Source organism: Triturus cristatus, chromosome 2_1 (assembly GCF_964204655.1).
Source record: "Triturus cristatus chromosome 2_1, aTriCri1.1, whole genome shotgun sequence".
NCBI classification, from domain to species: domain Eukaryota; kingdom Metazoa; phylum Chordata; class Amphibia; order Caudata; family Salamandridae; genus Triturus; species Triturus cristatus.
In genome coordinates this window covers 303,600,654-303,627,615 of record NC_140581.1, presented here as the reverse complement: position 1 = coordinate 303,627,615, position 26,962 = coordinate 303,600,654, and the positions used below count along the sequence as shown (strand labels likewise).

The window sequence follows — 26,962 nt, the reverse complement described above, 5'->3', positions numbered from 1 at the left end:
CTTAACAGACAAACGGTAATGTCATGTGTTTGGATGTTCATATAAAGGACAGTGGATACTGTAACTATTACACATCATTTGACTCATTGTGTGCTCGGAGACCCCTATTTTAACAAAATGTTCTGGGATGACCCTGCAGAAAGGGCCAAGTCCAACATAGGGTATGAGAAGATATCAGTAAGGGCTTTTGAGTTAAATGAAGTCTGAAAAGATCTGTCTTTATGGGTTATTGGAAAGACAATAGAGTGGGTTTAGTCCTGAAGTCAGTTTGGAGAGAGCTTCATGGTAGATTTGCAGCTCCTGAGAAGTATTGATGCCAGGTGTGACTAGTTTTGAAACATGAGATTTCCAACAGATGATTAGTTTCACTCCTTAGACCAATTATGCAACCTGATAATTTGAGGAGGTAAGAGAGATAGGTGGTAAGCTGAAGTAGACAGATTTGTAGGCTAGGCATCCAGGTTAACATTTTATTTTAGCATCAATAGGAAGCCATTGTAACTTGATGAGGATCAGAGTGATGTTGTTGAACTTCTTAGAAGACAACAAAAGCCTGTACGTTTCAGTGAAATGAGGAAACGTTTCAGTAAGCCTGCAAGGATACTAGTTCTAAACTCCAGTTGTGGCAACATTAAAGCATGAGCTGCTGTTTTTAGGAGATCAAATGAAAGATAAACTTTGACTTCTCTTAAAGCCTTTAGATGAAACCATTTGTTTTTTTTATGTGAGGAATCATTGATAGGTAGGGGTTCAGAAAAATCTTGAGTAATGTTACCTTGAGTGAGAGGAATGAGAGAATTCAACCAAATTCAATTGTTTTATCAGTTCTGTGGTGAAGTTCTTTTTGTGTTCTGGGGAGAGCCATATGAATTCAGTTTTTTCTGGACTGAGTGTGAAGAAACTAGTCATCCATAATTGAATGTATACAAGGATAGAGCGAAGAATAAATATTTCAAATGGTTATGAGTTTCTTAAATAGATGTGTGTCATCTGTGTATAGATGAATCTCGACACCCATTCCCTTACATAGATATGTCATGGATAGATTTGATAGTGTTGGGGCTAATGTAGAACCTTGAGATCCCTTACATGATATGGGGACAGGCAACAAAAGTTTTTTAAATATGCATTTTGGCATCAATTGGGCAGAAAAGAGGAGAGCCAGTTTAGCAATAATACCCTAACGATGAAACTCTGTTTAGGTAGGGACATAAAGGTGTTTGTGATCGATTTGTATGAAGTACTGCTGTGAAGTTTAGAAGAAATAGGAACCAGGACTCTCCTCTAGAGGCATCTAGAGGCAGGTTCAATGCTCTATCCCACTCAGAAACCAGACAGGTGGGCGGCAAGGAAGCTTCTATCTGCAGTTATTTGGAGGCACACTTTTTCATTTTGTTGTCCAGCCATATCTTTGGCCGTGGGAGCTTAGCAATTGAGTCCTGTTTTTAAAAGATTGGGTTTTTTTTAGTAGTGGGGTGATTTGACTGCATTTCAGTGAATCTGTAAAGATACCTTGTCCAAGATATATGTTAATAATTTGCCAACTTTTGTTGTTTAACACCATGGAAAAAATCAACATTGACCGTAACCTTTTAAGCTACTGTTCAGACATAAACATCAACTATAGAAAACATTCAGGAAGCAAGAATAAGGTAGTCAAACAGAAAATAAAATAAGAACATGATGAAAATGTCTTGGACTCGAGATTCTCAGTACAGTATGTTATAGAGCCTTTTTTTCTGTGTAAGAGTGAACACCATCTGATGAATGGAACACATCAGTCAAGGCCTTCAAGTAATGGCATAGGTAGGTAGGAAAAGAGTTTGAATCTGTGGGTAGAATGTCAATACCTCATGCGTACCTGTAAGGGAATCAGAGAGCAATAGAAAATTACACAAAAACTGTATTTTAAATGGTAGGACTGGCACTCCAAAAGTCTTAAAAGATTGAGCATTGAACTAGGTAACTGCACAATTCTGTATACTCAAGCAATACATCGACTTGCACCACATTTAATAGATCTCGCTGGATTAACAATTGAATAAAAGAAATAAGAAGAGTTATATGAGAATATAGAAATATGCTTGCTATAATAAACTCATTTGTAAACGTTAAAGGTCCAGGTCTATAAACAATACTGCATGTATTCTACTTTAGGAGGGTTAAAAATAGGAAAGTACAAGGGAAATATGGACCACTTATGAAGTGTTAAAGTATGAGCCAAAGTTGTGATTCCTGCCACCAATTTTTAGAACTAAGACCTCATTAAGGGTTTGGCAGAGTGAGTGCAGGAGGGATACCATAAACTGCTTTTTCCTTCTGCTCTGCCAAATCTGTACTTCTGCGCTCTATTTAGAGTTGGCAAAACCAATCCTCACTACCTTCGCTGGTGGTAACACTTGTCTCAGTAGTCCTTTCACCACACGACCACACTTGCCTTTTGAGTGTGGGACTAATATCACTCATGTTCCATTCCCATTTTTGCTTTGGAAGAAGTCATGGTCAAAAGGGGGAGGGAAACTGTTAAATGTCACCCAGATAGAGGGAAATAGCTAAATGTGCACTGGAGTAAGGAGTAATTTATTTTTTGTTAAGTTTGGGAGTGTGTTATCTCTGAAAAAAACATTTGCTTTAAATATGACATATGACCTCCACCCCTTGGCAGCATGGTAGATTGCCCTTCAGGGCCTAAATAATGCTCTTCCACTTCAGGAACAAATTTTCGAGGTAGATCAATCTTGCATTATTCCCTTGGCACAAAGTTGAATTTGTTCTTGAAGGAGGCATATTTATTTGTTTTAAACAAATTCTGAAGTGGCAGTAATCCAAGCACAGATTGCTAAAAGGTGATCTAGAATACAATTAGTAAATGACCCTAAAGTAATTTGAAGATATTTACAATGGACCGCTTCGCACACTTTTTAGGTCGAGCATTCGAGACCTATTGTAATTTCTAATGTTGGGTTAAAGCCATCCCCTAGCTTTTGATTTGTTTGTTTCAGTGTCCCCCAAAAATCCTTGCTTGCCAGTGGTCAGTCCTGCCTCTTTGTCCCTCCTTTCTCGCTTCCGTTCCTCCCATGCAGCAGGGACTAAGTACTGTCTCATCACACTACAGTTCTTTGTCTGTTCTCTGGGGGACTACTTTATTTCTTTGTTTCCTGCTCAGTTTCTGTTTGCCTGTGTGTAGTTTTGGCACCATAGCTGATAACATTTAAATATAGTTTTCCTCCCTCCCACCTCCTCCTAAAGCCACAGTTTTATTGAAGGTACTTTTTTCACCATGCCTCCCACTTTGTGATTATATTTTTTAGTCTTTTAAGCAATTTTCGCTTTCGACCGTCATTTGAGCTTCTTTTTAATAGGATTTTAGTTTGGGTTAGGGCTTTGTTTTATGGAGGATTGGGCCTGTTTTTTGGTAGAAGAGCAGAACAACCCTTGACAGCGCAAAAAGCTGTCAGTGAATGTCTGACTTTTTGGCTTTGCCAGTGCTTGTTTCAGGGGAGTCGCCGTCACACCGTGACATGGGGATGTCAATGCGTACCTGTGCAAGGGCACTGACTGCACCGGGACCCAAGGACGCGCCCTTAACACGCCCCGACAATCCCTTCTCACTTTCAGGTAACTTTCTTAACTTATTTTTTGGGATTCCGTCTGGCTTGATAATATTTCTGTGTACCTATTGTAGAATTGTTCTACTTTCCCCGGCCCGTTTCAAGTTCCTCGGCCATGGATAAGTGTTTGTGGGAATGGGCATGGCTTTATCAGCCTCTGCCCACCACCCCAACATACAGTTCTGACCATCGTTTCAAATGAAGGCTTTGGTGTGTCCGGGTCTGAAACATAACTTACAAAAAGTGTGGTAGCTGCGCTGTGCATGGACAGGATTTGCTCTCAGTGGGAACGCCGGGGAGGGGGCCGGATCAGGCGGAACCAGATAACTACAAGACAGAGTGGGTGAGGTGGCTGGGAGTGGGCTGCAGGTGGCAGCTGTGCGTGCACCTGTCTCCAGACTCTGCCCATTCATTATCATGGTGGGGTTAGATGGGGTCCTATGCACCCACTGCCCCACTCTGGCGTGTGACAGGCAGCAGCATGTGTGCAGCTCACACCTGTTCAGCCCCACTCCCTGCTTGGGATTCTCAGTGAAACTGGGAACGTGCTTTACAATATGTATATGCGTATTTTAGCGCATTTTCTAATGTTACATTTTACAACTCATTGATTACTTTTTATGGTACTTTTGGATGCTGTCACACCTCCGTAGCCGTCGGCACATTCTTGATATCAGGAAGCATAAGTGTTGAATGTCAGTGTGCAGTGTTCGGTACAGAGAGATATGCTCCCTTATGTGTGCCCTATGGGAGTGGGCCTGTTGACCTGGGAGGAAGGTGCCTTTCCATCCTACCCTGAAGATAATTATTCCACCGAGGGCTTAGTAAATTAATGCTAGACCATGTTTCTCTAATCTGTAGATTAGGAACCAGAATCCCTTGAAGGCCGATGCCTCCTTTCATCCTTTCGATGGCGGTATATTTAGTACCACTAAATGGTCTAATAGTAACACGTGTTGTTTGGAGTGCTCTTAAAAGGCAGAAGTGTATTGTGAAGCGCTACATAAAAACAATTTATTCTTACTTCTTTTGACCTGACTCAGGGGAACAAGCATCTGCAATGCAATAGGTCTTGCATTTACCGAGTTTAAGCTGTTGGCATTGTAATTGACGATGCCTTTTATTTATGTTTTAAAAAACAAAAATGATAGGCATTATCATTTACAATGGCAATAGCTTAAACTCGCATAAATGTGAGACCTATTGCGTTGCAAAAGCTTGTTATTCAAAAGGAGGCTATTCTTGTGCGTACTGGCACCGCAATTCTCTCAAAGTGGGACAAAAGAGAACTGAATCTAAGTGCTCCTAATCTTCACCCCCTCAAACCAAGTTTCAATTTTATTAGAAACACACTTCAGCCAAAAATTCCTAATCATATGATGAATCATTAAATAATGTCTGATAAAAACCAAACAATGTAGGAATAAACTGAAATAATCACAAATATGACATATCATGAGTCGTGGCTCTGGTCTAAAGGGTTTGATAGGCATTAGCAAGGGAAGGCGGGAGGGCAAATATCTAAACAGAGGGACAGAACTGGGCTACTTTATGGACCAAGTATAAATGGGAGAACAGGTTGACAGAAATAAACAGCTTATGTAAGAGCACAGGGCTGACATCAATAATATTGTCCCATTTGTGTTCATATGTGTGAGGCTCTAGTGCTCACAAATGTTTCTATTTGGATTTTAAGCTCTATTCCACCCTGTAATTAAGGGCTCTCTTAACAATATTTGCACGGGCTGGGTACATTTCAGGAAAACCTAGCGTGTCTGTGAGCTGGCCCGCTAACACACTTTAACCTAAGGCGCTTCACCACAGTTCTGTGCCTTTATTGGTCGCACCGTAGTAGGAAGCGGATAGCCTCACCTCGAGGAACATACCTTCCAGTCTTGTGAGAGAGGGCAAAATGAACCAGCTCATGTTGTAGCTCATCTATGGAAGACCCTGTAAGTCTTTTTTGATGCCATGAAATGTTAGAGTTGGGTGCTTGGCTAACTGGAGTAAACTCTGGTACCCTACATTTTTTGATCGTATTCAGCTTTGGCTCTAAATGTTGTCATTTGGTGATGAACGTCTGAATTACCATGGCTTCGTGAATACTAACCTGAGACCTGGAACTTAATGGCCCTCAGGCTGGTGGAAGTAGTGACCTTGCCCTGGAGTTTTGCCTGAGCCGACAAAAGAAGCTGAAGACAACACTTTGGGTCTCATTTATGAGTTGTTGCCATAGGGCTGCATCGCAGGCCTTCCTCCTGCGCTGCCCTACGACGAAAGAAATGGGCAATAGTGCACCGTATACCTGTCCGTTTCCCCTGCGCTGGCACACAATGAGCTGATGGACGCCAATGCAGCCACCTATGCACCATGGTGCAAGGGTGCCTGTGTTGCGGGGATGATTATTTTTGTGCAGGAAGGTAAGTCTTCCTGCGCAAAAACAATCAAAAGAGCCTTTTTACTCTTTCTAGTGTGTTGCACGATGCAGCACACATAGAAAAAGGTAAAATTAGGAGAAACAAAAGATATTTCTCCTTGCTGTGCCTCCCTTGCGCCTCCCCTGGGGAGGCCTACATTGTTGGCGCTGCCTCAGATGATGGTCCTTGTCAGGGAAATCTAGTAATGGTTGCTTCACACTGAAAAGGGCAGTCGATAGTCACTATGACCTGTTTGCTCAAAGGTGGATGGACCACGGGTCTAGGGTTTCTATGGGTGGTGCCTGCTGAGGGTCTGCCAAAGGGAACCCAGTGGCTTTGATTCGCTTATGGATTGGGAGAATAATGAGTTTAGCAGAGTATGGGCACCATCATATTTTGGAGGTTCAGCTCCTCTGCTAAACTGTAAATGAGAGCCATAGTTTCCTAGCCATCGACCTCATTCTGGCAACCATGGTATTAATAAAATCAGACAGTGTTTCTACCATTTTTCACAGTAACAAGGTTCATGCAGCTCAGTTCCTGGATTTTTGCACTTCCAATTCTTCTAGACCCAGCTAATGAAAATTCCATGCCCAGAACAAGCATTGAAAATGCAATAGGTCTCACCTTTGATTAAGTTAAAGCCATTTGCTTTGCTAATGGTATTGTATAGCAAAGTAAATGGCTTTAACTTAATCAAAGGTGAGTCCTATTGCATTTTTAATGCTTGTCTACTCTGCTGTGGTAATAATTAGCTAGAAATAAAATGGCATTGAGAGCACAGCTGGTGAGCTCTGTTTACAGCCTTCGATTGGCACAATTATACCCAGAGTCCATCCAGAATTTCAAATCACCCCCAAACTAACGTCCGCTCTTTGCACACCCGACCAACGACAGCCCTCGCCCTCACACCCCCAACAGCCCTCGGCCTGGACCCGACACCATGAACCTCCCATCACAAGGCTTAGTTCAGACTCACTGCAACCTGAACAGCGTTCAAGAGAACTGAGAGCACAAGGACGCACTGATGGGGACCGGTGCGTAAAAACTGAAAACAACCTGAGCAAGGACAGGAAGACACTAAAAAGGCCAGACAGCATTTCCTGAGAGAGCAAGCAGCCAATCACATCATGCCCCGGGAGCTACCCCAAGATAGCACATCACGTCACTGCAGACAACCAGAGCATGTGTACTGCTCTCTCCCTACCACACAGGGTGGTTTACTAAAAACGAGCTTTTTAATTGGCAATTCTGCTATTCACAAGCACTGGGCACCAGAGGTCTTGGCAAGTGTGGTTACATCAATAGAATAGTTGCTTGACCAAGCTATCTGTTTTTGGTGACGTAATTAATATGTCAACTGCTGCATCTTTTGATCTGGACTATATTCTTATTATTTTCAAATATACCCTTTTGCTTTCCTTAATTTGTGTGCATGCCACTTTCAGAGTGAGTCGAATGACTTGCAAGATTCCAATTACAGAGTCAACTGCAACCAGAAACTGAAAAAGGTGATACAATTATTGTAATATTTTTACCGCCCAGTCTATCACATTACAGTAAATGTTGATAAAAACGTTTGTTTATATCCCAAGTGCTTATTTATTTAGGGCAGGGGTACGAATTTAAAAGAGAAATTACACGTCTGAATGCATTTTATGCAAATTTGGCATTTGTTGCGCTTTAAAAGTATTTTTCATTCATTCATTCATTTGTAAAATTAAAAAAAATAAAAAAAGGGGCAGAGCTAAAGTTAATCTCGAACAGTATCATCATCATTTATTGAAAGTACCTTGGAATTGAACATCTAATTGAAGTGGCAGATGGGTCCAATGATACAATTTACGCAAATACCGGTATCGGCAAATATTTATTTGAATAAAGAGACTGCAAGTTATTCTCATGCAATGTAAGGGCAAAACGGTGGTCGCAGTGAGAGTTACTTTGCATAAACTCACAACTCACATTCTACTCTCCATGTCCAGCCACCAACAAGAAGCACAGTAAACTAGATGAAAAAAGGCCCACCATGCTCTACTCCGCTACCAAATAAAACACCAAAAGATGTTACTCTAATTTTATTCTATCGAATGGCCTCCCACGTTAGTTTCCCCCACATTCTGCCACTGCACCCCTCACCTGGTCTATGTCGTCAGCCATCTTTCAAAAGCAGCACTTTCACCAATGCAGGATTCCAACCGGCAACGCTCTGCTGGCGGAGAAGTGCAAGAGTGTCTTGTGCCGAATCGTACAGACAGATGAAGGATAAAGGTGAAGCGTGATCCATACTTGATAGTAAAAGGAAACGGCCATTTTGTGAAAGAGCCGTTTTCATTGGGCCTCTTAGAAATCAAGTCTAAAAGAATACAAAGACTGCAATTTCCATGAAAAGGCTTTAAATAACGAAAGCAAATTCACATGGCTTCCTATTCTTTGTATGTTTCTCATTTATGAAACAAATTCATCCTGAATATATTTTTAAATTTGAAAGACGCAGTTTTAAAAGAAAAAAAGTAATAATTTCAGATTAATGTGCAATTTTAATCCAGAAACTTCAAGCATTGTTAGGCTAGCAATTTCTCTTCCTCTCTTACATGAAATGAAAGTGCTGGCTTCACGAGCGCATGGCAGTGTGCGCTGTGCCAGAAACAAATATGGCGTCGGCCTGTCCACATGGGCCGTCCTAAAAGTGGACAAGGTGGTAACCGAGAAGCCCGCTTTCCAATCACGCGCCATCGTTTAACATAAACGATGACGCACGCCAATTGGAAAGAGGGGCGCACCTTTAAATGGGTTTGGAAACTGTATCGATAGCAAAAGGCACTCGAAAGGCGAGTGCAGCACATGCGCGCTGCTAACGCCAGGCGAGACCTAAGGAAAGGGCTACAGATTATGTCATGGAATAATATAGGTAAAAAAAAGTCTGTTTAGAGAAGTTACTCCCTAATACAGTGCACAATTATGGAATGCTGTGCAAAATTGACATGGTATGCGAAAATTATATATCTCTTGGGCCCATTTAAGTTGGAGCTAGTTTTCAGCTCCCACCAAGTCAATGGCAGCGACCTGGCTCAGGTGTCAAAGTGTGGCATGCAATCTAACTGTCATTTACATGTTAACATCAGCTTGTCCTCAAAATGATGTGGTTTTGGGAACTTGTGCCAGGTACAATGCAGCAGCGTATACCAAAGTCCAGTGAATCCTATGTGGAGTATAAAAGATATACAATCATTTTTACACCTTGCTGCCTACGCCAGCAATCGTTATTTTTCATCATGTTCAAAAGGTATGTACCTACATAGGGAGCGTAATCTGAATTTATAGTTGGCTGTGTGCAATTTCTTACACCTCGCCTTGTTCAGTGGGCCGTATAGGTTTTGTTATGGTATGTTTTGTAATGTTCTCCATTATATCGTAAATCACTAATTTGCAAATAACGTCCGAAAATAGAAAACTAAGATTATTGATCTCATTCCTGAGAGTTTGTTTAATTGGCTTGACCACAATTTTTTTTCTTTGGTAATTAAGGAAAGAAAAGTCAATAAACCAATTAATTTAAATGTGCTTGAACAGGTAAGCAGAGGAGCAGATGCAAAAAGTGTTGTTGGATTGAACTCAGACCTTCATACATTATCAAGCACATTGATCAAGAAATCGCAGAGCGCAGCAAGCCACCTTGCTGCACTGTGAAAGGGCTGGAATGCACCGTATTTAACATTATACGGCACATTCCTGTCTTTGCCTTGCACTGGCCCACAATGCGCTGCCTTTTACGAATGCATCCACCATTGCGCCAAGCAGCATTATTTTTGTGCAGGAAGAGACACCTTCCTGCACAATAAAATTCTCCTCGAAAAAACGAGGAGAAATAAAGATATTTCTCCTTGTTAACACCTCACGAAGTAAGGCGTATCATTTTGTCGCATTCCCAGGTCTACCAGTAATGGTAAATCTGGGAATGTGCCAAAATCCATGGGTGGATGTTTGGGAACACCCATGCTCCACCCATGAAACGCCTCCACGGGGCAGAGTAATGCAACACAGTGATTTGCGCTGCGTTGCATTACTCTAGATTTATGAAGCTATGCAGGGCCACGCAATGTGGACTTGTGTGACTTGATAAATCTGACTAAGTAGTTGACTCGCCCTTGCGCCCCCCTTGTGACCCTAGGGGTACGCATCAGAATGATAACTATGCCCCGATATTTTTGAAAATGTCAATTAGCTGTGTAGACTCCTGTCTGCATTGCCTCAATGTGACAATGCCTTTTTGGATGGTGGCTCCCAAAACGTTTGGTAATATTCATGCTGCTCTTTCAAAAGTACCTATGCTTATTGAAAGAATCATTATGTGAAATTTGAAGACAACAAAAAGCATTTGCTCAAATCTTCCATTGTTTCACGTTCCTTTTCAATAACTTTCCTCCTTCTTCCTCACCAGGGCTCTCCCAGCAATGATGCATTGGGTCCGGACGCAGAAACCAGGAGAAAGCGGCATCAATATCATCACAGCGGATTTTGTAGAACTTGGTGAATTTATTAGCACGGTCATCAAGCTCAACTATCTCTTGGACGAAGGAGAAGCCAACACCACTTGATAATATAGATGTTAATGCTGTACATGATTTAGAAAGATATTCCTTGTAGTGAGAAAGTTTGCACACAGATCTCTCATGAATCTGCAGTGTCTCGAACTGGTAGTGGGTGGGAAAAGAAGACTCATTTTTATGATTGTACTCCTTTTCTAGGTTGTTAAGTTATTTTTTTCTCATTTGAAAAGGAAGGATAGATAGAATAAGTCAAGCTGGTTTGGAGGGGCCACATATACATTGTCACAAAACATTAGAATAACGTGGGCATTGTAGACTTGTCTGTAATAATGTCCTCTTGCAAACCAAAATGTCGGTATGTGTCGTCCTTTATGATTTAAATATAGGCATTGCGGCATGGTCTGTCAGAATCAAAGGCCACTGTATCTGGGTCAGGAGAATGTACTCCAAACTCGATGAAGCTGTACATATCCAAGTGTATTTAGTCTTAGAGGTCTTACATTTTGTTTAGCAGGGACCAGCGTGAATGTTATGGATACCTAACCAGTTGCAGAAGTCTCTGTTCAAATAGGCTATAAAATGAGCACAAACCAGCAAGGCACTTTTAAAAGGACACATTTCCACTAATAAAAATCGTTGTATTGTATTTTTTCAAGACCTTGACTCACTTTGCTGTCAACCTTGGTTAATTGTTATTTACATTTCGAATACAAGGCCATAAATAGGCGTTCAGGCAGTCAAACTTGCCATTTTATTTCTATTTTATTTTGTTTTATACATCATGTGAGTTATAATATATATGTATTAGATACTTCTTATCAACACGATTTTTTGCAGTTTTGGTTTCCTTGTGCTTAGCCTTAAAATAACCACCAGCTGAATTAGGCAATGTACATATTAAAATAAAGTGATGGCGTGTAAGATTGTTCATGTAACATTTACCAGAAAATGCTTTTTTAGTCTACCATTTTCCCTAGAGTTAAGGTTGCAAAAACCATTTCACTTTGGCTCACTAACAAAACAAAACATAAAATAACTCAAATGTGCAAATAATACAATTTTCGTTCCATAATATGGAACTTCATATTATATATATTTATAATAAATATCTGGAAATCTTAAGAAGTTCTTCATCCTCATAAATCAGAGTTATGCATCTCTACTCAGCACCATTAAGACAGTGTACAACCTGTAGTGGGTACAATTGTCCCACTCAAAGAGACACAACCCCTATATGTCAATCACTTGTGAATCTGCAGTCCTTTCTTTTTTTTGTATTGTCTCCATATATAGTCCGTACAATTCAATTGATAATAAGTTTATTTCGAACATGGTATTGTGAAAACAATGAAGAGGCCCAGGGCTAATAATGGCTGGTATAAGCCTTATGTTCAAATATTAAAATTGTCTTTCTGTTTCTTTCTTTTTAAGGTAGAACTTTCTACGATCAGCGAGTGGAGTGTTCTTACACCCTTATAACCTTTCGGTCTCGGGCTACACCAGTTGTTAAACGCTCTCTCCCTCGTTATCCGCCTTCGGCTCTAGCCTAGATCTCGGGTTCAGGGCCTTTAATAACTGGTGTAGCTCTCAGCTGTGGGCTATAATGCTCATTGTGTTATATTAAATTCATAACAAACCACGGTTCAACGGTCTTCAAATAAAAATAATTTTGTGTATGTAAAACATTTCAGTTCTTAGTTATGTGAGAGTGAGGCAGTACATTTTCCTCTTACCTCAATGTTACGCCACATATGAAACTCAGAATAATGAATAGCATGTGCACATCAGACCATGTGACCTGCAGGTTGCACACAGATCATTGTAGTGGGTATATTAACTATTACCACTTTAAGAAATTCAGCCATCAATTTAGTTCTGTTTTGGAAGCGCTTATTTATATAAAGATGTCACAACCACAGAATGAGAATGTATATTTATCCACATATTTCCAACTTCATGAAGTGCTTAATGTTTTCACTGATTTAGATTTTTCCATCCAACTGTTCCTGGTCTGAAATGAATTAGGTAATTCTTTGAACCAAGTTACTTAATTTAGACAGATATGTAATGTTACTTGGATGCACATTTGACAGCTGTATTCCCCATCAGAAAACTAAAGTATCCTTGATCCTAATATTCATTTCAATAAGAATTCAGTTTCAATCTTGAGATCTAAATCGTCAACACCCCCATGCCCAATGTGAGCAGATTTCAAAGCAATATTGTTAGTTTACTTGAAAAATGGCAATATTATGTTAATTTATGCCCCAAGATGCATGACATGCATTGTAGATTCTAACTTTCATCCATTTTGGAGCAACAGGCTAGATATCATATTTAAAATCCTACAATGCCCGATTAGATAATGTTTTTCTTTCTCCTTCTCTCTTTTTAAGATACCATTGATGGCTAAAATCATCTCTAACTGATTTTAATACAGTAACAATATAACATCTGTGATATGATATTTTATTTACTTATATGTAGGTGAGAATTAGGTATATGGCTCAGCTATAAATGGAAGCTTATATCAACCATTTTGTATAGGTTATTTCAAGTTATCAGGAAAGACACAACAGAAAAGGGTGGAGCAGAAGCAATGAAATAACACCGATATTTGTTGAACCCACACTCAGCACTAGACATTACAACTGATTTCAGAAGAAATTGCCATGTTATTAACTGAGACTACATCAGCTAGATATGTTCATCCCCTTAGTAAAATGCACATAATTTCCCAGGGATTATAAGCAATTTGTAATTCAGTCATTAAGTCTATTTATGTCAAGAAAATGGAACTGCCAAAGTCATTGTCCAGAAATAATCCAAATTAAAACCTATTAGCCTCAATTGCGGGTGGCCCAGAGCAAGGACACAGCTCTAGGGTATTCTTTGATTCCTAACATCTCCAGACATAGACTATATATTGGGCTACCAAATCCCAGATCTGATTATACCCGTCCCAACACACTTGACATGAAGATATGGGTGGGATGAGAGGACTGCAGACAGCTTCTTTGCCTGGACTCTGATCACCCACTGCCTTCACCATGGCATGCAGAAGAAGCTCCCCCCAGTTGTAGAAAAATAAATCTGCCCTCCTACTGTTCCCAGCACCCTTCCACCCCCGCAAGGGCATAGGAACCCCACCCGCAATATTTACCACCTGAGTATGTAAATGCTTTATTGTATGATCAATTAAAATCTTCACAATCATGAGGAGATGTTACCATACATAACATAAGAGTTACCATTCAAACTACGATGTGGTTAAAATTGTGACTTCACTTTCACGTAGTGCAGGAGAAGCAGAAAGCACTTACTGTGGGAAGGTAGCTCTGGGTACCAGCTTTAAAGCAGCATGTCGAGCCCGACTGCCTGATAAATGCCTAGTGCAGAACGGAGGAGTGATTTGCCAGGATAAACCTGAGACATGGGTGTTATGACCACATTGGAGTTCAAGCCAAAGTGCAATGTGCCGAGGGTGTAAAAGCTCAACCAGCCAAGGCGTGGCGAGCACCTGCTTGAAGCTGATGATAAATGTCTGAGGACTTGGGGCTGTTATTTCGGTCATAGGGGATAAAATGCAGAATTGGATCTGTTATCCGAGGGCAAACGTTTCTACCCATTCTGGGGGAAACAACATATAATCCTCGTTGTCTCATGGGCAGAAACATCCCAGTGTCATGAATTTTGGCCCCGGTGACTCCTCAAGAAGATAACGGGGAACACATAATGGGGGGGCCATTGAGTGTTAATCTACTGCAACTGTCTCTATTATAAAAATTAATGACAAATGTGGATATTTCAGAATTGCTGTGACTAACTGGGAAGAGGGAAGAGGTGTGGCACAGTGGCCAGGGCCGCTGACTCCGGAACCCAGTGTCTCACGGTTCAGTCCCCGGCACTGGCAGCAGATCAGCCCTGCACCATGTGATCCTGGGCAATAGCTTGCTTAATCTTCCGACGGCCCCCAGCGCCTTGACACCCTCGGGTAATTGTTCATTCTTTGCAAATACTGGACATTTACATAATTGGTGCAGTGTTTGCTACTTTCTCTTCACTTCTTAATTTGGTTTAGTAAATCTCTGTCCTCATTTGACATGAAAAGCAACTGACAGCAACAGTTAGACATCCCTCTCCAAATACAACCAAAAGTCTGAACGGTGCATCTGTGGGCATCCCTTGGCTACTTTCGGATAATCATTGTCAGTACCTTGGGTTGTATATCAACAAAACATGATATCCCCCAACTTTGTATAATCATGCTATTCCAAGGCACCGAGTGATTTTAGGTAAAGCACCTTTATATGTTCACCTATCTCTGATTTCACTTAGTAGGTCCGTAATGCTTGTGTAGGGGTATTTCATTTTTTGTACAGTGTGTCCCATCTCTCTATCTGTAAATGTATACTGGCATACCCTCTTCCTTCCAAGTTAACTGATACACTTCTCCCATCACCTCAGATTACCTAAGTCATGATCTCTTAAAACAATTCTTTCATTGTAGCTCTTGATAGCTCCTGGCTGTAGGTGAGTAGTAGAAGATGTCAGTCAAGAAAGGCCTCACAGGTTTGTGTGCTACCGAACTGGACACTGCCACACATTCCTCTCTGGTGGTGCAGAGGCTGAAGACCATCTGCGCACCTGTCCTCTTCCCTCATTGAGAAAAGGTGGGTGATCTCTATGGTGAGCCTGCTGATGTGCGATGCATCATCAGAATGCACAGTCAGTAGTGCATTGCAATGTACTTTCTTTATTAAAGGGAAGTACATATTACTGTCAGAATTAACTAGGAAAAAAGTGCATTTGCGCAGAGGTTTAAAGGCCAATTATGTGCATCATTGATTATAATGGTGCAATACAGCAATGATGTAACCACAGAACTTGGAATCGTGTTTTGCTTAAACCCACAGTTACGTTATGTTATGTTATTGTCATTTGTATAGCGCCAAAATCACCAATGGTCTCTAGGCACTTGTGAGAAACATAAATCCATACCAGGGCTACACAACCTGATGCTCGGTCAATATGGGCGGGGCTTAACCAAAAGCCTGAATAAACAGAAAAGTCTTTAGTTTCCTCCTGGGCAAGCTCTCCAGTAGCTTGTTCCAAAGCTAAGGAATCATCACTGAAAAAGCTCGGGCCCCCATGGTGGCTTTGTCAAACCGTGGACAGGACAACAAACTTGCCTCAGATGATCGGAGGCATAGTCCTGGCACATAGCTCTTCAGCCGTTCCTTGATGTAATCAGGTGCCGTTCCATGCAGTGCTTTGTTTGCAATACACAGACCCTTAAACCCAGCCCTCTGCTTGATTGGGAGCCAATGCAGTTGTTGCAGCAATGGTGTGGCATGTGCTCTTCTAGGAAGGTTGAAGATCAGTCTCACTGCATCGTTCATAACCACCTGAAGCTTCCCTGATAATTTGTCAGGCAGCCCGATGTATAACGCGTCACCGTAGTCGAGTCGTGACACAATTAGTGCCGACACCACAGTACGCATGGTGGAGAATGACAGGAGGGGTCAAGTTTCCGGAGTTGCCTCATAAGGCCCAAACAATTCCCCACAACAGTGGTCACCTGGTTGTTCAGTGTTAGCTTATTGTCCAACCTAATGCCCAGACGCTTCACAACTGGCATCAGTGTCAGAGTAGTGCCTAGCTCTTGTGGCCAGAAGGAATTGGACCAGGGGTTGCGCCCTATGGTAATAGCTAGTACCTCCGTCTTGTCGGGATTTACTTTCAGTGAGCTGGTGGTCATCCAGTTCATGGTGAACCATAGAATATTCTGTAAATTAGACTGTGCCTGTGTAGAACTGTCAATCCGCAAGATTAGTTGTGTATCGTCAGCATAGTTGAGCACCAGACATTCTAGTTTTGCCAGCGCTTCCACGAGTGGCTGCAAATAGATGTTGAAAAGCAGAGGGGACAATGCCGAGCCTTGCGGAACCCCGCACGGCAGAGCGCCTTTCCTGGACACACAATCCCCTAGTTGGACCATTTGTGACCGATCCTTCAGAAAGGAGGCAATCCACTGGTATACGACGCCAGTGATGCCCAGCGCCCGAACACAGGTCAGCAACTGGGCATGGTTCACCGTGTCGAACGCGGCTAAAAGATCCAAAACGATCAATGGCGATGATTTCTTCCGGTCGGCTGCAAACCGCAGCTCGTCCAGCAATGAGAGCATCACCAGCTCTCTACTGTTGTGGGCTCTAAAGCCCACTTGCCCCGCATGGAGCAACTGATGTTCCTCCAAAAAAGATGAAAATGTTCTAAGCACATGCTGTTACTGTATCAGTTACCGGATTGACCTTAGCAATGGATGTACTTATATATCCTTTTAATTCTTTGCATGTTTTTAGACAGTACTAACTGCATATTGTATACATCTGTGGTCTCTTCTAGAGAATCAAGCCTTAATACCCACAAATCCTTGATGAACAAGGAATGGTATAGGCCAAGATATGCATATGTGGACTTTTTTGATAGATCAGGCCCACGAAACTGCCTACGTCATTTTAAAGAGGCCCCTCACAGAGTACATATCTAGGATGCATACAAACAACATGCACTCAATTCTACTTAAGTGCATAGTGGGACATGATTTGTTTTAATATATGAGAATATCTGATCCATCTTTTTACATTTTTGCAAGATATACTCCAGTCATTAAAATGACTTTTGAAGCAGCTTTATTTGTAATATGCAATCAAGAATTCTGTCCGTACAAATATCAGCGGTGCCTTAGGTACCACTGACATTTCACATGTTTGACATAGATAATAATAACATCATTAACTTAGAGACCTGCTTAAAAAAACTTAAAGAGCTACTATTCATGGGGACAGTCTGTTGAAGAGTATTAGTTCATCTGAAAACAATTTGGTATTCGTTGATGGGTTGTCTTCATTACACATTGCCTGTCTTTCTTACACCTGCACATTTTGTACTTTTATCTCACAAGTTATGCTGATCTACCACCACTGACTTACAGAAAACATTGGATTCATTTAGTGGCTTATCAAAAACATTTATGCAATTTTAACAACATCTTGGCTAACCACTAAAATGAAGATGAAAAGGGTGCAAATTTAAATAAAAATGAAACAATTTTTAATTCAAACAATTCCTATTAAAAGACAAAAGTAAGCAAAAAAAAGGCTGGTCCAGTGTTCCCCGAGAATGTGGGGTACGCTTAAGTGTTAAGTGGAAACATAGGACAACAATTGGCTCTGGTAATCCATTAATCTTTAAAGATTTTTTGCCAGAACACAGTGTCAGATTACTTCCAAGTAGAAATTGTTATTGCAGAAACTACATCTACCCGAGGCAATATGTTTAACATGTCCCAATTGTATATATTGTGGTGAAGACCCATTGAACAGATTGAAAAGGTCCTTTTGTACCATTGCAGCAGGTAACTAAGCTGTGAAAAATGCGCAAGCCGAAGATGGGCTGTCCCTGTTTAAGTCATGCTCATAAATGCAGAGAAAGATGAAGCTTAATGGGTATGAAAATGACCAATGTCACAATGCGCATGAACAAATTGGACTCAATGAATTTGGACCTAAAAAGTCATTTGGGACGTATATAAAAATTAAGGACAATTGTAGTATGGAAAAACAAATGTTAAACACAAGTCTTTCTTCAAAGGAAATGAAAGAAAGACTAAAGATAAGTAAATATGCTACAGAAAATATGGGACTCATTTGGGATCCACCATTCATTTTCCATAGATTCTGTGGATTAAAATCTTGTTTTATTCGTAATGTAGGCCTGTGTCGTTGTCACCTTCATTCATTGTTCTTAGCCAACATACTACTAGAAGTGTTTTAATTATTAATCTACTAAGGTGAATCGCGTTTTTCTGTATATTACATATGACCCTGGTTATACCTGAATAGACTTGCCCTGCTGTCGTTTATGAACTTCCACCAATAGCAAGGACTTGCACCATGACACACAAACCGAATGGCTTTGGGTACAGATAGCCATTCAAATAAATATCAAGATTACTTTAATTGGAAGAAAGGAAGCACAATTTATCTTTACGCGACAAAATGTGAGCACAAGAAGCTTTTATTTTCTTCATGGCAGGGTACTGGTTTGGGAAATAAATATTTTTTTAATTCAGTGTTTTTTGCATTAAAATTGCGATAAAACTTGACAACTCTCCCACTTTAGAACAGTGATTGGAACACATTGTACACTCTGAAGAAACCTGTTTCAGAGTCAACACAGTCCACACTAAGGTACCAACAAGTATTTACTCCTTTAGTGGAAACACATACTCCTAGAGAATGAAATCTTGTCCTGTCATCAAAAGCCAATGTTTCTGCTGTTTGAACTGTACTGTTTCCTCCATCAAGTTGAATAGGCTCAGTAAGAAACCAGCAATATTGTTTGTCCACCTAAGGGCTATTTAACATGTTCACCATCCCGTCTAGCGTTTAGGAAGTGTAGACTTTAGTGACACATATAGTTTCTAGCATTTCTGGAGAATTTAAACCTGGTCTTGAATTTCCAACGGAGACAAACTTGCTTCATGAACGGATCACTCACCTTGGACAGTGATATTTTTGGAGTGTTTGAAGTAGACCTGTCATATACTCAGCTGCAAGAGGCAGTGGAGCACATATCAGACAATAAGTTGATTACAGTAGGAACAACGCAAATACTTAATGGTGTACTTGAACCAGTATGTGTCTATGAGGAGGGGGCAGCTCTCTAGAGGCAAGAATACAGCAACCAAAATATGTTTGGAAGTGTAGATGGGAACATGTAATCTGAACAGTGGTAGACAGCATGTCATACAGTTGTGTTCTTACATACTTACATTGCACCTATTAAAAATCGGAGGCATAGGGAAATAAAGGGACTTTCCCAGAATCATATAATATTGTAATTAAATGCCAAAGCCAGCATTAGAACCCCCGTCTCCAGGTTCGAATGACGGCAACTTAGCCTCTAAACTTGTTTATTATATATGCTTTAAGAAGACTTGTCATTTTCTGTTTTTGATGTGTTGTGCAATTTGGTCAAACAAGCTTTTGGAATACGAGTGTATATTACTGTGATTATACATAGAGTGTAAAGAATATGAATTACGGAATGTACAGTAGGGGTCAGTAAAAGAATGCTTGGTGTAACATTGGCTTTCTGATTTAATAATATTTATTGCTGATTAACAGCCCACACCTACCTTTCATTTAGGAAAGACAGGATTAAGCACACTCACAATGCCAGAAGAAACGTTTTACCTATAAACATGTCTTAAAACAGATGTTTCAATGTACTAAAAAAAAATATATTGTACCAGTACGTAGTACCTTTTTGAGCTTGTAGGCATTGTAAAATTGTGTGCTTTGCGTTAACCGTGTCATTTCCGTCATGAATGTGGCTTCTATCAAAATAATTGAAATTGTCTCCTGTAACTTCTTCTTGAAAATAAAGTTAATAACTGTTAGTGCACTGCGAAAATAAAAAGTAGCCTTTGAGAAAGGATTTGTTCAGTTACAAACTTCTGCTTCTTTGCTATGTTGGTGTATGATTTTTTAACCCACAGTGGTTACAAAATGATTTAAAATCTTTGCCTTAACTATTGATAAAAAAGTGGAAGAAATAAAAGTATTGTTAATAAAATTGCTCTTTTTTGCTCTCTAAGTAGCAGCCCTGGTACTCTCTGAAGAAATAAGCACGGCAAATGCACTAGATTAATACAGTGAAGATTTGTGGATTCCCAGCATTAATGGTAATCGTTAGAACGTGAAGTATAACTCATTACAAATAGCAGAAAATATACCACATTATTTTGTTTTCTTCATTTAAGTATAGAGTTTTTCATTGGAAGAATATGATTTAAGCAGAAGTAGGATGCTATATTTTTCACCAGTTTCGAAGGGTCGGTAGAGGTGTTGGTACTCATCCCTTTTTTTATAAACCGCCTGAGACAAAGGTTTAAAGGACCTCATAATCCATCAAAAAAGTCAATTGCCTGGACAAAATTAAAGCAGTTGTTTGCAGCTGTATCTAAACGAGGTCGAAGTAGATTCTGGAAAATGGTTAAGGATAATCATAATTCACATGGACAAGGAACACTCAATCAGTAAAGGAAATGCACATTTGTGGCCGGTATAAATTGGCGCAAACTCCGAGCAGAAGCAGTTTAAACCTGGAGTTATAGGTTTGCTAATGGCAGACACTTATTTTGAGTACTCTTGGCATTCTTGCGATGATTTGACGTACCATTAAGGTGTATGCCAGAATTGTTTTAAATGAACTACAGACGGGGGTGGACAAAAACGCTGCCCTCTCAATCATCTGCATGGGATTCAGTAAAAACATATCCATCCACTTTAATATAATTTTTCTTGAGAGATGGATTAGTGCTAGAATAATGCATTGTGCCTCTCTTGGTGCAAAATGTGCCTTTGATGATATGGATCATTGAAAATGTGTAAACTGAAAGTTTTGCATGATGTAATAAGTGCAATTTCTATTAGATACATCTTACTGCAGATTCCTCACTTTATGAATGCTGTTGCCAGGCTTCAGACAGCTGCGATGCCACCTCAGGGCGTAACGTCACCAGATATATTGCATCTCAATGGCATACCAGCATCAGTTCCTGTTTCTCCATGCTTCATTGATGCCATCCACCCCACTACCACGGTGGTATGCACACGCTAAGGTGCACCCAACCATTGGTAGTAATATTAAAAATAAAGACACAGTTTTTTACCGGAAACTTCAGGATTTCTGAAGAATAAATGTGGTTAGGACTATAGTAAGCCTCACATCATAGATCCAGGAGGGGGGTGCGCACTTATTGTCACACTTACATCAAAGCGCTGCACCCGCCGAGGCACCTAGAGTTCCCACGGGATCCTTGATTGAGGGAACTCTAGGTGCTAAAAAAAACGTGAGTCTTTATTTTTAATATTACTACCAACGGTTGAGTGCACCTTAGCGTGTGCATACCACCATGGTAGTGGGGTCCTGACGAATGCCTGGTGAACACGCTACAAAGGCAGAAACATGTTGACCATTTCTTATATTTCACTTTAAGGGATAACTAACCAGATCTGGTAAATAGTTATTATAATTCCCTTTTTTAATTAATGCTGGATTTACCACAATAAATAATTATGGTTTAAAATCCAGTCATTTTTTATCTCACCTTGCACTCATTTCTCTGCACTTACACATTACACTCAATCACCAGCTCCGCTGTAAACAGGCGTAGTAGCACCCCGGGGAGGTATTAGACCTCCCAGGTGGGAGCCCAATGATGAAGCATGTCACCAACCCAGGTTGGTGAGTGAGGGCTCTTTTAACAAATCTGATTGATTTTTTTGCGTACAGGCTTTATTTACTCTCTCCCTTTTGATTTGCCCATACTCTTTCGTTGTTTAATAGTATATTGGAAGTTTAACAAATATCTCACCATCAACTGCAGAGATTATATCTCTAGATCTACTAACAACTGATGTGTACACACATGTCGTTCAACACAACCTTAAAATAGAAGACGCAAAAGCTGACTGGCACCCTAAAATAGATGGGTCTACTGCTTCATGTAGTACATGTGACACTACCATTGTGACAATATCTTTCCAGACTTGATTATCAGCAATATACCTTCTGCTGAGCTTCTCTTTTATATATCATTCTATCATGAGGCCACCCCTTCAGGAAATTCTTATGAATACTAGCGTACCTTAACCATGCTGGCCTTGAAAAAGTCACTGTGTGACGAAATACGTGTCAACTGTAATGTGTTATTATTCAATCGCAAATGTACAGAAGATTACAGAACATTGCTTTCCTCTGCAATAACCCACACAATTGAAATACTTACGCGCATCCTTACTGCATGGACTGACTATACTTTTCGGACCTCTATCTGAGTGCTGGGATATTTCTCTTTGATGTAATGTGCACAGTTGATTTTTGGGTCCAGTGTGTGGAGGTACCGCAGGTAGTAGGGTGTTGTGCATATATTTATTTGAAGTATTTGTAAATATATTCTATCCACATACACTTGTACAAAGACATGTGATTGCGTACCTTTAATGCCAGCCTTACTGTGACTCTCTTGGTTTCTTTCTTCATGCCTTAAAGGGGCACAAACTGAATACCAGCAACTGATGTCACTGTGCTGACTGGTGCTTAGTATACCCTGGGGAGGTCGTGTCTGGAGGCAAAGTTGTGGTTGGAGCATAGAGGCACCCCATGACTGCAATGGAGAAATATTGAGTTTGAAGCCCGATGGGAGTATTCATAAGGAACCTGCAGTAAAATTATATATCCATCAATATTGTTATTGAAGGTAAGCAATGCTGCTTTATGAGCATATTTGTGATGTGATATCTATGGCCAATAATAATTGCATAGCCAGTAAGGGGCAACTATAAAAAAGGGGGCAAAACAAGACTGCCTTTTCGCATCCTTCATGTTTAATCTGTCAATATATCATCTGCATGATATATTCTCAAATATGAATGTGTTTTCATCTGAACTTGGATTAATTTCCCAACTATGTTTTGTGCAGATGACATAGTCCTGTTAAGTCATAAACCAACAGCCTAGTGCTATTAAACCAACTGGAGATTTATTGTAAGGCAGTGGGGTTAAAGGTTAACGAGAAAAATTGTAAATTCATGCACTTCATAGGTTCACCTCGTGGTAGGGCAGCAAGGGACCGGGATACACTGATTATGCACATTTTAAGCCAGTGGGGTTAAAGCTCAAAGTATCAAGAAATCAGCTGCGTCCGGCACAGGTAAGTGCGGTGGGGCAGTGGGGTAGGGCACGGTAGGGGGGGGGAAGTCGACAGACGATGGAATATGTTTTATTTATTTATTTAATTATACCTATTCCGTCGTCTGTTGACATCCACTGTCCCACTCTTCCCGCCCCCACCCCACCGCGCTACCTGTGCCGGCCGCTGCAAAAAATATCAAGGTGGGGATTGCCAATCAAGTTTGGAAGTATCCGTGAGGATGTGGAATAGGAGCATGGTTCATTCACAGGAGGACAAGGCTTTGGAAAGAAATATGGTGGAGGAATAAAAGGCTTAAGTGCATAAGGCAAAAGTGGGTTGTGATCCGGTTGTGAAATGTCATGACAGCAAGATGGAGGCAAAATATCTACTGTATATGTGGATCACAAAGCCATTCGGATACAGCTTGATGGCAAATAATAGAAAAAATATAGAAAAGAGAGGTTTTTGAGGTATGTAAAATTACCTCACAGAGATGGCAGTCTTGAGAAGAAATCAGAGTATGAGAAAAATGTGTTGATCACAAATGGGAAATCAGCCCGTTTACGACCAAAAAATAGGTCTGCCCTATGTACAAACCCTATTTCCAGCTTGCCAAATAGGGATTGCAACTCGCTATTAGGAAGGGGCATGTCAAGGGCGTCACTTACTAATAGTGAGTAACACTTCAATGTACAATTGTTTTGCAGCCGCAAACAATCACAGTTTACCACCCATTTCAAAAAGGTGGTAGGCCACTCGTAAATGGGAAGGTGTCCCAGGGGACCCCTTTTCTTTTGTGACTGGTAGAGAAAATATTTTTTAGGAGCAGGCAGTGGTCCCGCAGACCACTGCCTACTCTTAAAAAATTAAACAGAAATGTTTCATGTTTCTTTTTTGAATGCATCCTGTGTCCTTTAAGGAAAATGGGCTACAGTGTAAAATAAAAAACTGCTTTATTTAAAAGCAGTCACAGACGTGGTGTTCTGCTGACCCCAGCAGGCCACCATCCCTGTGAGCGCTGACCATTCCCAATGGGGTTGCAAATTGTGACCTGCCTCATGAATATGAATGATGTAGGTCATTTGCGAACCCATTGGCAATCGTAAACCGTCACAAAATGGAAAGGTCGTGCATCTGGCCCTGTCTTTCTTACACTATCCTGAGAGGTGCTCACACTTTTTTAAGTACGTCAATATCATTAGAAATAGACAAATTGGCTTGGGTTAAGTAGAATGAAGAGTTCAGGGCAAAAATGGTGAAGATCGTTAGATGTTTTGAGGAGAACTAGCTATGATTTGAATTTCTGTCTCTGATCTGTGTCTGATGCCTTCTTTACAAATGGCCAGCAGTTTGCCTTCTCTGTTTCAGCCCTAGCTGTTGTAATCCATCCAAGTCACAGAACATATGTTTATGCAGAGCTGAAGGTCATGAAACTCGAGAAGACTTTTGGCATGGAACAGAAAGTGAGGCACAGAAACACTCTAGTTGTTGTGGATACAGGAGTGTAGCTCCAGGGGTGGGATGTTTAGGGTGTGACACCCCCCGATAAAAGGATTCTGGTGTGTGTAGGTGGGTCCAGGGGTCTCCAGTTAGCAGTTCCTGTGTTCAGGTTTCCACTCGGATTAGCAGTCTCTCTTAGCACATACACACATCTCTATGAAAATTTGCAGAGCTGGTATTCGCCCACACCACCCTCCACTTGCTCAAAACAGGGCAAGAATAATCAAAGGATTGAATGGCTCTTGTGTGGTGCAGAGAAGTCTTTTGAATGTAATACTATTTTCATCCAATTTGCCTTTTTAATGGCAGTGATGGTTGGGAAATCTCTGTTTTCCAAACCCCCCCACCCCTCGAATCTAACTGACTAAACTACGACCCTGTCTGTATACTTCATGAATGGTCTTCGTACTTGGACCATATGGACATAGTGAGAGAGGTGTGGCACAGCAGCCAGGGCAGCTGACTCCGGAGCACAGGGTTCACTCTTCGATTCCCGGCGGCAGCTCAGCACAGCACCATGTGATTCAGTTATGACTGGTAGCATAATTATGGAAATACTTTACCTGTAGTAGTGAAGAAATTATTACTAAAACCCAGGAAAACGTGTTAATTTAGGCTCCACACATTTCAGCTATATTTCCCTGTTAAAAAGAACACTTGTGGGGATGTATCATTCGTAAGAAGTATTTCTAGATGAAGTGACTCATCCTGCTTTCAAGAATGAAATTCAATCTGTGTACTACACTACTTTGAACCAAAAAATAGACTCCCACAATTGATATGGTGCTAATTTCACATATATGGATATTGATTCCAACAAGGTTTAGTGAGTTCTGTTACTATATCTGAAACAAAGAACATGTGTTACAAGGAGGGATGTATTGAGATTTGAATAGGAAGTATCGTCAAGGTAAGGGGCACATTTTGGCACGAATGCTCAAATAAACGACTCATCTACTTATGGCTTGAGGGTAATGTTTGGAAGTGGTCATAGGGTTTATTGGAAATTGCGCCTCCTGCAGCTACATTGGAAGTAATGGAGCAGGAGCTGTGCTTTTACATTAATAGTAAGGCAGCAAGCATGAGAGATGATGGTTTTCATTTTACTTTTCATCATGAGATATAAGGGTCATCAAGTTTGCAGATCAGTGGAATGCTTTTCATTTTACTTTTCTTCTTGAGACGCAATGGCCCTATTGTTTGGAGAAGAACAAAATTCTTTTTATTTTACTTATCACCCACGATACAAGGGCACTAACGTTTGAAGAAGAAGAAATACTTTTTTTTTTACAGTTGTCCTTCGATACAAGGGCCTTAATGTTTTGAGAAGAGCAAATAACTTTTTATTTTACTTTTCATTTGAGGTAGAAGGGCCCTTATGTTCTGGTGAAGACCGGAATTCCTATTAATTTTACTTTTCATCGGAAGTGCAAAAGCCCTTATGTTTGGACATGAGAGGACAATTTGAAGTCTGCCCGATCTAAGGTAGAAGTAGCACGCATAAAAATGTTGAAGCATTGTCCATGCCAATACGTCTCGCTGTGGGCAAGATATTATCGACTTAGGTAATAGGGTGGGTAACGGGGTGGGATTGGGACAGGTGTTTGTGGATAAAAGGGTGCTGATGCAATGGTTGGATAACGGAACAGTTAAATAAAAAGTAAACACCAAGCTCCCTTAGAAGACAGAGTCAGGCATGTGTCCTCTGTCTTTGAATGTACAGTAAATGTGACCAGATGAGAAGATTTAAATGTCATTTTACAGAAAGCGAGCACTCATAGAAGAATACAGTAAAAAGGCTATGCTCCAGAAGAGGAATAAACTCAAGCTGGACAGGTTGAAACAAATAATGCCAGGAAATAGAAAGCAAGCAAATATCAATTACAAATCACATAGCAATTACTGGAATTCATTCCCAAGAAGTAGTTAGCAAACCAGACAGCTGAGCTGAAATGGTTGTGGAACACAGTCCCTAGGGCTCACTAATATTAATTGAATTAACATGAGGGTGGTGAAGAGCTCATGTAATAATAGATGTTGTCAGAGAAATCACATATGTATCAGTATTTGGACGGATCTGGAGCATGATGACAGGGTCTCTAAATTTGTAAAGGT

At 40.6% G+C, this 26,962-nt stretch overlaps 1 protein-coding gene across 1 annotated transcript in view; it reads left to right on the top strand.

The window, feature by feature from the left end:
* The window catches only part of PLCXD3 (phosphatidylinositol specific phospholipase C X domain containing 3), a 692,691-nt gene extending 677,730 nt beyond the window's left edge, over positions 1-14,961 (top strand). The window contains exon 3 of the mRNA XM_085631174.1: positions 10,470-14,961. Within this exon, the coding sequence (XP_085487300.1) occupies positions 10,470-10,626 (157 nt within the window). The 3' untranslated portion in view covers positions 10,627-14,961. The remainder of the gene's footprint in view (positions 1-10,469) is intronic.
* The last annotated feature ends 12,001 nt before the right edge of the window (positions 14,962-26,962 follow it).